At 49.3% G+C, this 13,054-nt stretch overlaps 1 protein-coding gene across 1 annotated transcript in view; it reads right to left on the bottom strand.

Annotated features, from left to right (window-relative positions):
• LRP8 (LDL receptor related protein 8) overlaps nt 1–11,155 on the bottom strand; it is a 958,713-nt gene extending 947,558 nt beyond the window's left edge. Inside the window, exons 1-2 of the mRNA XM_069232647.1 lie at nt 10,975–11,155; nt 7,182–7,310 (exon numbers count right to left, since the gene is read on the bottom strand). Coding sequence (XP_069088748.1) covers nt 7,182–7,310; nt 10,975–11,041 — 196 coding nt within the window. The 5' untranslated portion in view covers nt 11,042–11,155. The remainder of the gene's footprint in view (nt 1–7,181; nt 7,311–10,974) is intronic.
• Nucleotides 11,156–13,054: the final 1,899 nt, after the last annotated feature.

The raw sequence follows: 13,054 nt of genomic DNA, 5'->3' as shown, positions 1-13,054 counted from the left end.
CCCTCCAATTTCTGTGTGCTTCCCCAACCCCTTCCATCCATCTTCCATTGTTTAAATGCTTGCCCAGCCCCCTCCCAACACCGTTTGTTGGTTTGCTTCCTCAGTCCCTCCAGCCCCTTCCTCCTTTGTCCATTTGCTTCCCCATTGTCTCTTGCAAGTTTTCTTCCGCCATCCCTGTGTTGCCTCATTCAGCAACTCACTCCTGTTTTTCTCTAAATCACTTTAGCAATGGCGTCGTATATTACTTTTTTTTATTATTATTATTTTTATATGTGCTGCTGGAGAACAAGGTTAAAAATCATTACCAAAGACAAAATCATTGCCATTGTCAAAGTTCTCACGCAGGAGACCTATTAGCTTTGCTAGTGCTAGTTAGGTAACGCCTCCTTAACATCTCAGTAATACAAGCGTAGTGAACTGCCAAACCCATTACATAAAAAACTATAAGATCACAATAAACAATAGGAAGAGCCTAACTATAACAACCTATCCTGACCTCCCAGGCATCAGCATAGTGCTATGCAGCCACAGCGCACTACAAACGAGGTAACTTTATAAAATGAATGGCCAATGAGCTGAACTGCTCTCGATTGGCAGGTGAAGAGTCTCTGATCAAAGATCTGACCACGAAAACAACAACTCACAACATTAGCCAGTGGAGCATTGGTGTCAATACCACAGAGGACTGGGCTACCAGGAACACCACCACTGGGTTTATGTAAACCACCTGCTATAGGTATGTTCTCACTCTCACTGGGGTCACAGAAGGGTTATATTTTTATCTGTGGTTCGAATGAGACATTGGCCCTTTTTCCATTCACTAATACTTTTCTCTACCTCAGATCACACTTGGCATTGTAGCATTGGATGATACCAGCAATATTTGTGACTGACGTACTCCATCTGTATATGTTCACAGCCTTGAAAAAGTCAATTTTGACGAAACACGTGTCGGCTGTTTTCTGAACATGAAAATTGTATTGGCTCTTTGACATCATGCCCATCTTTGCCTTACTGGAAAAAGTGATGTGTTTCCCGAGATACCATAGAGGAATAAATTTAAAGTTCTACGTACCTGTGATGTGCCGTGGTTTCTTTTCTTCTACCACTGGGTTTATGTAAACCACCTGGGCAACCCAGAAGAGATCCCCAGTAGTGACTGATGGTACTACACACATTTTAGTGCTCACAAGATCTTAAACAGTCAATACTGTAAATATCAAAACTCTCACTTTTTTACTTTTTTTTTTTTTAATCGATGCCTGAAATTATTGCTTATGTCTGTATACTCAAGAACCTCAGTCAAATTAAAAACAGTGAACATTGCACCTTTCCAAGGTCTCCATCAGCATTCGTTGGTGTTGTTCATCCATACGTGCTCATATTCAAGTGCTCAACAGATCCTGCCAGTCTCATTCATAGACTAAATGTAACATGGTACGTAAAGGTTAATAGTGTACCATGCCATATCTCAGGTCAGTGTCTATTACTACTCGTGTTACTACACTACAGATCTTAAAACACTCAGGGCAAACATCACCCTTCTCAATTCTCTATCTTCTTCTGACATTTCTCATGTTCTGGTCCACAACAGATCTTAGCACAGGCATATATGAAAATACCGCACATTTCCCAATTGCCTACCAGGTCAGACGAAACTGCTCACATTTTAGTGAACAGATTTCACAATTGATTCTTCGAGTACATTTCAGACATTTCTCAGTTCTCTATCAGCGCTTGATTGCATTGCTAAAAAGAACACAAATTTACACTGAAAACAACAAACAATTCCCAATTTCCCACCAGCCCACACACGGCTACTTAAATCTTAGAGGATAACAGATCGTACCATTGATTCACAGACTAAATATCACATATTTCTCAGCTCATCCCTGGCGTCTGACAAGAATGTTCATATTTTTGTGTTCAACAGATCTTAATATTGATTCGAAGTGAAAAAGTAAATGGAATACATATCTAATGCGTCAACCATCAGCACTTCCCCCTCTCACATCACCCATGCAGTACCCCTTGTTGAAGGTCCATAAAAATGTTTTTGGCGTTATCTGGTCCAAACAACTCATGACAGTTATTAATGATTACAAACCAGCACTACTACGAAAAGATAATCGGATTACAATGTTTCCACAGTCACGCACAAATGTCGGAGATCACTTTTCTGTCGAAAAAAACTGCTAGTTTGTTTCGTCGACAGCTAAAAGAATAACAACTCTAGCACCACTGCACATTTGTTCCTCTAACTTGGCCTCTCCCAACAACACAAGCAGCAAGACTTGCCTGTCCGTGGTTGAACAAAGTAAAAACAAAAGAATATGGTGGTCGTAGATGTAGGTGAGTTTTAGAGGGGGAGCAGTGCCCCAGCTCCATTCGTCCTGCCCTCTCCCTCTAGCCGCACCACCACCCCAGCTGAAAGTGTGCCAAGGAGAGAAACAGAAAAAAAGAGACACTGCATCTTGCCACAAACATTAATTTGTCCAACCGACTTTCACTGAAAAACAGTGATTGTTAATTTTTTTTACATCTGACCAGTTTCATCTGTGGCCCAATGTGCTCATCACACACACTCACGTGCACCTAAAATTCTCTTCTAGGGCACCACTGAGCAGTATCACTGACACCGTGACTAATTTCAAGGCCTCCATTGCCCTCGGATTGTGCACATAAGCTCTTTAAAGTTAGCGTCGGTGTCTTCTCTCCACCACAAACGACGCAGGGCACACTGGTGTTAACAACGTCCCAATAAAAAAAAAAAATCGAACCCACAGCACCACATGCACAGTCAGAAAGGCAGAATGACAAAAGTGATCTCAGAGTGATGTCTATGGAGATTGTGAGCAGAGTTAAGGTTATAAAGAAAAATCAGCAGCTGGGTTCAATAATTGTTCATGTGGACCAGTGTTGGTGTCACAGGGGCTGGAGCTGCACGCTTTACAACCCTTCACTAAGCAATTAAGATCACTTTCTTAGACCTGTCACTAACCATGCACACTTCAGATCATTCTCACACAAGTCCTTCCACATCTTGTCTTATGCCACCATATAGCTCTGTAGTGCACACTATGGGACATTCGTAAACACCTGTATAGCACAAAGGGTGACCAGATCTTGAGAACTAGAACGGGGACACTTTGCAAAAATAGAAGAAGGACTACAATTTTACATCAACGGAGGGGCAAAGAATGACAGCCCTTATTAACATAAAAACGAAGAGGCACTAAGAAAATAAATAAAATCTAATTTTTGTAACCAGCATCATACCTGTTGATTAAATTGCTTACGTATAACAGCTGCTAACTCGCCCTGCTTTGGAACACCTAAAAAAGTGCCTCTTACTGTTTTCTGTAGAACTTCTCTAAAAACTGGGTGCATGATACAAATCTACTTAAATCTGCTGGGACAGCTGATGAAAAACCTGGATTGTCCCAGCACATCTGGGATGCTTGGTCACCCTCAATTACCACACCACTGCCCTGGCCACTGACAGCCACTGCCATTTAACTGCTAAATAGCCTTTCACTCCCAGCTCACGACTGTTTCATACACTGTGTTCCACAGTCTTGATCATTTGTATGCACTGTGCACCACAGCCATGCTTTGCACATGCCACCTCCTCATACCTGGTGTCAATAAGGCACACGCTTAATCAGAGCCGGCCTTTGCTAAGATAGCACCCTGGGTGTGGGCCAGGAGAAATTTGGAGCTCTTGCTGATGTTAGTGAATTAAATGAGGCAGTAGGGGGTCTCGCTTGTGTTCACTGGTCAATACCTGGATGAGCATCTACTGGCCTGGAACACCCCCAGCTCACTTAAATCACTAGTAGCTTAGCTGCCTCACTCAGATGATTGTTATGGGTGAGCGCAAAGCGCTCCGTCCATAAAGTAATCTCTCTTTGGGCTTCAAACCACACCCAGGTCACGTCAGTCTCTTTCATTGGTTCCTGGGCTTGTTCTTTAAAATCTGCTTGCTTTCATTTGTGAAAGGCGTGCATACGTCATGCCTTTTCTGGTGTTTAGCCCGCCTACACAGCACCAGTAAACTTCTAGAAACATACGAGGCTCGATGTTTTGAGCCTGGTTTCTGGACTACTTTATCTGTTAATTTTACCCGCAGCGTGATCGCGCTGGGGTTTACATAGCGCAATCGCGCTCCGTTTTTTCATTTTCAATTTCAGCGGGATCGCGCTGCATTTTACATAGCGCGATCGCGCTGTGGTTTTTTTCCTTTTAATTCGTGTGGCAAGAAAAGTTAGGAGTTAACAACCCAAATAGCTTCAACTCGAGCAAATGCGAGCCCTGTTGCATTGAAAATGCTTGTTTTGTTGATGTGTGTCAGCAGGGACCAGGAGGTGAAGTGGGGCAAGGAAGGAGCTAAAGGGGTGTCAAAAATATGGCCTGCAGTATGATAATAAAAGACTACTGCAAATCAGACAGTAACGAACAAGCAGGGATAAGGAAGGAGTAACATGAGAGGGGCGCTGCTATTGCCATAACCTTAATGCACGTAGCGCCATGCGGCCCTCAAAATATTGGCACCCTAGGCCCAGCTCGCCCATACAGAAGGCCGGCCCTGCTCCTAATCATCCTCATTTAGGGACTCACTATTCTGTGCACCCCTAATAAAGTGTGTCCCTCGCGCACTCCACTAAATACGTCTCGTCATTGGCGGTTCCTCCTGCCCTGTACTGGACACTGCTGAATGTATGGGTGGAACAGCACTGCGCAGCATGGTCACATCCTCATTCCGGGCCCCTGCAGCAGTACCGGCCGTTGGGCAACACTCATCGTGACTCGGCACGCTTTTCTCCAATGCATGAGCCACACATGCATCAGCAGCACCGGGAAATCATGTGCCCGGGCGTGGCGCGCGCCACACCCCTCCGACCCGCCTATAGCATCCGTCGCCGAGCGCCGCCAATCACAGCGGGACGCGTGCACGAGCCGGGCGCGGCGGCTCTCATTCAGAGAAAGACAAAATATTACAGTTCTCGTAGGAGCCTGAAGCACGGTCCGTGCTCAGGGGCGAGACACCCAGTGCAGAGTCTGCGGGAGGCGGTGTGAGGGGGCCCTGTTTCTGCCGCCCCCCGGGAGCACACACCCTCCTACTGAGCCGCTCTCACTGGCAGCCTGTACCTCACTGACACCAGGTGCATCAGTACGCGCCTCCATGCGCAGCAGGCTCACGCGCAGGGGGTGTGTCTCACTCAAGAACACAGTCTTTGTTTAGATTATTCTTAGACAAGTTACTGTGAGATATTAGTGTTTGAATCTGCCTCGCCAGACCATGCTCCAGTGCAAGACACTAAAAGCGGAAGTTCACATTCGGACGTTTCAGTGTCAGAGAATTATTTTCACATTCAGCCGGTAGGAACAGTCATGCAAACCAAGATGCTGCACTGTGTGACACCCTGGGGTGGGTGGTAGAAGCACGCCAACAAGTTGTTGCAAACACATGGCTGCATGGTCAGTGCTTAATTTGTGTTTGTTGTTTCCGGTGCGGAGCCCCGACACTTATTTTTGACGGCCGGCGCTATTCTTCTGCCTCTAGCATTTGCTGTGAACAAAGACACATATGGGAAAGACGGAGGAAGAGAAAAACGAAAAAGCGTCACAGTAGGAGAAAGCTGCAAAAGTGAGCTGAAGAGGCAGGGAGTGGCTTTAAATGGATCATAGAGACCCGCGATAGCTTCAGGATTACGCTGCCTCAGTATTCCATGTTCCCACATTTAATTGCAGCAGCTGCGTGTTTAAGAGGAGGGCTTCGAGCACCGGCACGTTTTTATTTACAAATTAAGCTCTGTGCATGGGGAATGCCAAGGAAAGCAGCGTTACGATGGCTAAAAGGTCAGGCTTGGCTGAAGGTGTCCGGCGTGGCCTGGGCAAAGTGGCGCCACAGTGAGAGCTCTGGTCTGTATTAGACACTGATGGCTAGTGTCTCGCTCTCAGCAGCCATTCGGCTACACTCACTGTAACGAAGACTCATGCAGATACTGTCTAATTCCCTAACAATCTACTTCGTCGAATTTCACTAACAAATAGCATCTACCACAATAAAAAAAAGACTCACTGGAACACACTGGATCACTTACTGTCATTGTCAGGAGACCAGTCTCTCTCACAGAGCCCCGCTTGCTTGCACTAACACTCACTAACTCAAACCCGGCTGCTCTTGACCCGCACTCATTGACACTGATGCTGACACTCAGTCCTTTGTGTCTGGCCCCCTGCGGTGCTGTCTTCGCCCAGGCACCAATACTGGCTGGCAGATTCTTGCTTCTTGATGTTGCAACTCTCCGAGGCAGGTACCTACAAACTTCACTCCCAGGATGTAGTCCACTCGTTGGTAGCAGGGGCACTCGCTGGTTCCACACCAGACTCATGGCAAATGCTGAGACTTACTGGTACAGATACAAAGTGTCAACCACTCACTAAAATTTAGCGAGAATTACTTATTATTGAAAAAAAAATCCAGCATTCACACAAAATAACAATGATCGATGCAGTGTCTCGGTCACACCACTCAATGAAAACCAGTTTCACTTAGCAACATTGTCTGTTCCACGCTGTAGCCTGTTTTCAACAACTCGCTGATTACTAGTTTCTCCCTCCTTCATTGACTAACTCACTGATACAGTGTCTCACTGACAGATTACAACACACAAGTGATCAGAAGCAATGGACAGACATCACTCATTGACGTCAATGACCCAATGGAGTCAGAGTTCAGTGGTGTTCGACTCGTGTACAGAGCCCCACTCAGAGTGACTTAGGTGGTCCCTTGACACTGAGTTGCTCAGTGCTGCGAAAGTAGTGGAATATCAGTGACTGGGAGGCAACCTGATTACCATTAACTTTCAAGGGCAGCACTCCCCATATGCAGCACAGTGGTCCCTTCAACAAAGTCCTTATATGACCCTAGGCAGCTACATGTGAAAGACATTTAGAAGCAACAAGTGTCCGCTTAAAGTTCCTAATCATAAGGTGATCCACCTGGGGGGTTGCCCATTGTTGAGCCCTGGACGTTCCAGATGGCATGGGCTTGCCCACTGAGATATAATCACGTTCAGATGATGGGCTGTCTCATACCCTGCTCATATAGAAAGCCTGGCATGGCACCAGCCCACAGCTGACCACCCACACCCGGACTCCGCATGGGTACTCACGGCATCCTTCCTCGTCACTGTTGTCCGTGCAGTCGTCATCCTCGTCACATCTCCATAGTAAGGGGATGCAGCGCTCGTTCTTGCACTGGAACTGGTTCTCCTCACATTCCGTGGAGTGTCCCACAACCTCTGGCAAGACAAAGACAGTGGAAGTGTTAGTTCAGGCAGTCAACTGGGGTTGCTCTCCTAACCCAACTGCCTTGATTGCAGCACCCAGCCAATAGGAAAGAGGTGCCTTATCCTAAAACTGCAGCCTTCTGGATCCTCTAGAGAAGGTTGTCTTATCCTAAAACTATATCCGCTTGGATCTTCCTACAAGGAACGTCTCAGTCTACAACTACATCCTCCTGGGCCTCCCCAGAGGGGTGTCTCCTGCAAATGCAGCCTCCCAGAACCTCGCCAGTGGGCGGTTTTACACTGCAACTGCATCATCTTGAATGCTCCCAAGAGCATCCCGCTATCCTATAGCTACAGCCTCCTGATCCTCCGAAGAGTGCTGATGTATCCTACTAACACACCCTCTCAGATTCTCCATAGAAGAAGCCTTATCTTACAGCCTCCTGCCTCCTCCTCAGAGGACTGATGTATCCTACAAATACATCCTCCCAAATCCATGCCAGAGGGCCCATTAGACAACAGACTCCTGAACCTGCTCAGAAGGCTGCCTCATCCTACAAGTGCATATTCTGGGATTCTCCCCAGAGAACCCTGTTATCCTCTAGCTGCGGCCACCCAGATCCTCTCCAGAAAGCACACCTCTCCTAAAAATGCAGCATCTCAGATTCTCCCCAGAGGACCTCCTTGTCCTCAAATTGTAGACAAACAGCCCAATATGTTCCCTCTTTGCCTGTATCTGCTGCCCACCAGCCTCCCTTTGGCCAACCCAGAAGCTACTGCTGCACCACAGGTCCCAAGTGCCCCATCTGGCCCCTGTACTTCAGCCTAGAAGACCGTAGAGGGTCCCCTCTTAGCCTGGTGTTGCCCAGAGTGTCCATTCCCACTTTATTTCTGCAATGTACAAGGCCCTGCATCTTGATTTGATACAGCTCACCAACGCCCCTCAGAAGCCTGTCTATCCCCACAAATTAAGCTTACAGTCCAACATAGGGCCCCTCCCGTCCCCTATGGCTCCAACAGGATGTTAACTGAGCCCCACTCCTGTAGTTCACTAACCCACTCCCGCCCTCATTCCATCACTGACCCACAACACGCTACTGCATCTTATCACCATGTTCAGGACATCTTTGTGTAAAACTCCTGCCATAAACCTGCACCCTACAGTGACCACGAGACTTCAGGTCATTGAGAATTTCAGGGATGGAGACAGTGACGAAAAGATATGCACTGTCTCCATCCCTGAAGTTTATATTGATTAATCATTAACTTCAGGAGTGTTAGTCTAATTAGTTCAATAGAAGCAAAACAAGACTACAACACCCACAATGCTGTTGGCTATTACACAAAATTCCAGGACTGGAAAAAGGGTCTGCAATGTCCTGAAGGGAGGGCCTACTGCCACCTCAAAAGCCCCATCTTATTCAGTAGCTGTAACATTGGTTCCCATGAGGTTTACATCCAACTTCATAGTCCCACAGGGGACATCCACATCCCACCTAAACATGACCTCAGGTTCACCCTTACCTATTGCACACTGCAGCCTACAAAGGACCCACCACACCACTACTGCTGACCGAGCGCCCGCCGCCACTGTCACAACTCATCCCTCCACAGGAGAACTCTATTTTAAGTTGCAAGATGTAACAACGGGTCATAAAGACATCATCCCACAAACCTGCTGCAGCCATAAAGAACCCCCACCCTGACTGCTGCAGCCCTCTGTTCCCACAGGTGGCCCCCGTTACTGCAAACACGAATGTCCTAAGCATTCTCTTTAGCACCACAAGGACACAGATGCTGCCTACGAAGTCCCCCCCCCCCCCCACAGTATTTATACACGCCACTGGCCAGCGAGGGCTCTGCCCTTCCCTACTGCAGACCTCAGGTGACCCCGCCTTACTGCAACACACCGGCGTCGGGTGAGCCCCTCTGACAGCAGTCACACCTGCAGCCCACTGCCCCAGGCGTAACAGGACTCCCACTTCTGCTGGGCAAAGCTATCCTACAAGATTCCCTATTACACCCCTTCTGGGGGCCATCGCCGGTCCTTGGAGAAGTTTCTTACACCCCGGATAGAGGCAACGGGCACCTTCATGCCCTCTACCCCCCTGCAGCGTCAGCTTTACCCATACCCACCCGGCAGGCCACGTGCGCCATACAGCTCCCCTCTTCTTACACTACTGCGGCCCACAGGCCTCTGGGGACGGTCTCTGGTTCAGCTGCTGCCGCCCACTTGTTGCACGCGGACCCCTTCTCACGTGAAGAGTTGGCAGGGTGCATGCATCGCCAGCTGCGCATCATCCCGCACCACGGATGCAACCCACAGAGAACCGCCCACCCTCTAACAAACTCCTTACTGCAGCTGTGACTTGCAGCAACAACTCTGCCCACTCCTCAGCCACCCACCCCAAAAGACTCCCCTTACTGCAGAACTGGAGGCCCTGCTTCGGCAACCTGGCACCTTGGACTACACACCATTCCATTACTACACCCCTTTGCTCACTTGATATCTCCTCTTCTCCACTACTGCAGCCCCCATTTCTTTGGAAATACGTCTCAGCTGCTGCCAGGTGAATCTGTTCTGCGAGTAAAAGCTCCTTTGCAAGCTGGGAATTGTGAGCATGCACAACTACATGTCCCTAAATGCACAACTACAAGTCCCATAATGCAACGCACTACTGGCTAACCATCAGGAAATGGCTAAATGTGACACTCGTGGCAAGGGGGCGACATAGCACCTACGCTATTAATTTCCTGCAGCAGGCCTCTAAGGCTCGCCCTCTAACCCTTTTTTACAGACACCCTCCCCCCAGTGCTGCAGCCCAAAGCAGCATGGAGTAACAGTACCCCCCTCTAGTGCATGGGGCACCCCATCCCATTTTCGCAAGTCCACCCTCTCTAATTGAACCCACCGCCCCGTGAAGAGCCCTCCGACTGCACGCGCACCTGCAGCATGGCTCCCTCCCACCCCACAGCCGCTAATACCGGGCACAGCCCATCCCACTGCCGCTGTCACACCGAGCTGTGAACAAAGGCACGACGAGGCCAGCCCGGTGCGCACGGAGACGCGACTCTGCACGGAGCACGGCGCGTGCTGAGGATGTGCGAGTGACGGCCCCGGATCCACGGACACCCGGTGTACAAAAAGTGATCGATTCCGCCGGATCGCCCATGTAAACACTAACAAGGCACACTCGCGCATCTCTAGTGATGGCAGCACGCCAGGTGACCACACACACGCCCCCGTCACTGGGTGTCTTGTCACCAATTACAAAACGTGGCTGTGCCGCTCCGCGCTGGAGGCAACCCTCCCAAACAACACAAAACAGGCACAACACAATGAACTTTAAAACAAAGCTGCCCATTAGGCCCAGCGGCCAATGCACGCTTCCTCTTGTATAAGGCGCTCTCGCGCAGGAAGTGTCATCCGGATCTGTCACTGACTGAGGAGCCACTGAGGTCGCCCTGAAGCACTCCTCACTGGATTTACAACTGGGCACCACACCACAGCCCTGTGCCCACAACAAGCCTGGCATGAGCTATTTAATCCCACAGATGAGAACACGGGGGTTCGTCCGAGAAGGGCAGTGAAGAGTGGGAGATGCCTGCATGTGCACCCGGCGGTGATTCCTCTCACTACACACACACCCTCGCAGGGAGCCTCAGCCGGACCCACCTTTAGCCAGGTGCAGATGGATGAGCAGCAGGCACGCCGTGATCGCCCTGCCCGGTGCCTGCCACATTGTGCCTCCTCAGTCCCCGGGTCGGTGCATGGAGCCCGGCGTACTGGCTTTCAGCGGAGAGGAGTGTTTACTGCAGCCGGTGCCCGTCTCTCCTCCTCCAGCGTGCATCTGAATGAGAGAGAGTGACGCGGCGCTCTGGGCGGAGACATCCGTGTCCCCACAGCTCCGAGAGAAGCCGCAGCCTCCCCCATCCGGGCCGCCGTGGTACTGACTGTGGAGGAGGGCAGTGTACAGAGCGCTATCGGTCTCTGTCTGGTCCGGGCGAGCCGTGTCCGCGACTGACTGAAGGGGGTAGTCAGTCTGTCGCCGATCTTGGTTGTGACCCGAGCATGCAGTGTGTATGAAGTGGCGACTTACAAGAACAGTCAGTCGAGGGGAGTTTGTAACCGACCGGGTATCCTGCCAGTGTGCTGGCTGTGAAGGAAGTGAACATTCAGTCTGAGGGAGTCTGTGAATGACCTCCTCAGCAGTGATCTTCTTGAGCATGCATTGTTTTGGGGCCGTGACTGACAAAAACAGTTGGTAGGAGTCTGTGACTGACGCGAGTAGTCAGTCCTGGTGTCTGTGTCTGGCTTGGGCTGTGATTGACCTGAGCATGTGACTGACAAGATTAGTCTGAGGGAGTTTGTAACTGACCCCCGTCAGCCTGACACTGTGTTTTTATGACTGGCAAGAACGATGAGGCTGCATGGGACTGTGCCCGACCAGTCAGCCAGAGATTGGTCCAAACTGCGAATGGCGCGAGCGTTTAGAGTCTGTTCGTCTTTTACTGACATGGGCAGTCAGTCTGTGTGAATTTGTAACTGACCGAAGAGTCACTGTACATCAGTCTCTGGTGATTGACACCCAATCAGTCGGTCCACGTGAGTTTGTACATTAAATGGTAGCAAGGCAGTGTGGGTTCTGGCCCGTGCAGTCCGGGTATGAGGCCGCCTGCCCTATGCAGCTCTGTTTTTATGAACCTGAGCCTGGTCCGACCTGTCAGAAAGGGTGAGTTTGACATTACATCTTCGCCCGTTCTCCTCTGCACCGTCCTTACCTAGTGAGCTTCAGCTCCCTCCTACAGAACTTCCAGAAGCCAAATAAGCAGTGGCAAAGCCCATAGGTCTCACCTATGTAAGAGCATTTGGCTTTGCCAATGTGTTTTATCCATGTTGTACACCAGTGTGGCTGCTGTTCAGCATGGCTAAAAGTTAGTGGTGTGGCGTAGAGTGGAGTGTTGCGGAGTGACATGGAGCTGAGTAGAGTAGAGTTGAGTGGCATGGAGTGGTATGGAGTATTATGGAGTGTCAAAGAGTGGAGTGGTATAGAATGTCGAGGAAGTAGTGTTATACAGTGGACAAAGAGTGTTGTAGGGTGGAGTCGGGTGGAGTGTCATAGAGTAAAGTAACCTGGCATGGAGTGGTGCAGAGGAAATTGCACACAGTGGTGAAAAGTGTCATGTCATAGTGTGGAGTAGATTGTCATAGAGTGGAGTGTCGTGAAGGAAGTAGAGTGATGTAGATTGGAGTTGAGCGGAGGAGTGTAAAGTGGAGTAGAGTATCGTGGAGTGGCCTAGAGTGTTGTAGAATGGAGTGGCATAAAGTGAAGTAGAGTAGAGTGGAGTAAAGTGGAGCATAGAGGGAGTTATGCAGAGTGGAGTAGAGTGCTGTAGAGCAGCATAGAGTGCAGTAAACCGTCGTAGAGTGGAGTGGCATAGAGTAGAGCAGAGTGTCATGGAGTGGCAGAGTGGAATGGCATGTCGTGGAATGGAGTGTCATAGAGTGGAGCATCGTAGAGTGGAGTGCTGCAGCATAGAGTGTCATATCGTAGAGTAGAGTAAAGTTTCACAGAGTGGAATGGCGTACAGGTCCTTAGAGTAGAGTGTCAAAGAGTGTTGTGTTGTATAGTGTCATTTTGTACAGTGTTTTGGCATGTGGTAGAGTAGAGGTGTGTGAAGGGGAGGGGCATGCCATTGAATAGAGTGTCATGTCATAGAGTGGTATAGAGTGGAGTACCATAGAGTAAAGTGGT

The sequence above is a fragment of the Pleurodeles waltl genome, chromosome 4_2, assembly GCF_031143425.1.
Source record: "Pleurodeles waltl isolate 20211129_DDA chromosome 4_2, aPleWal1.hap1.20221129, whole genome shotgun sequence".
Taxonomy (NCBI): Eukaryota; Metazoa; Chordata; class Amphibia; order Caudata; family Salamandridae; genus Pleurodeles; species Pleurodeles waltl.
This window is presented reverse-complemented; position numbering and strand designations above follow the sequence as displayed.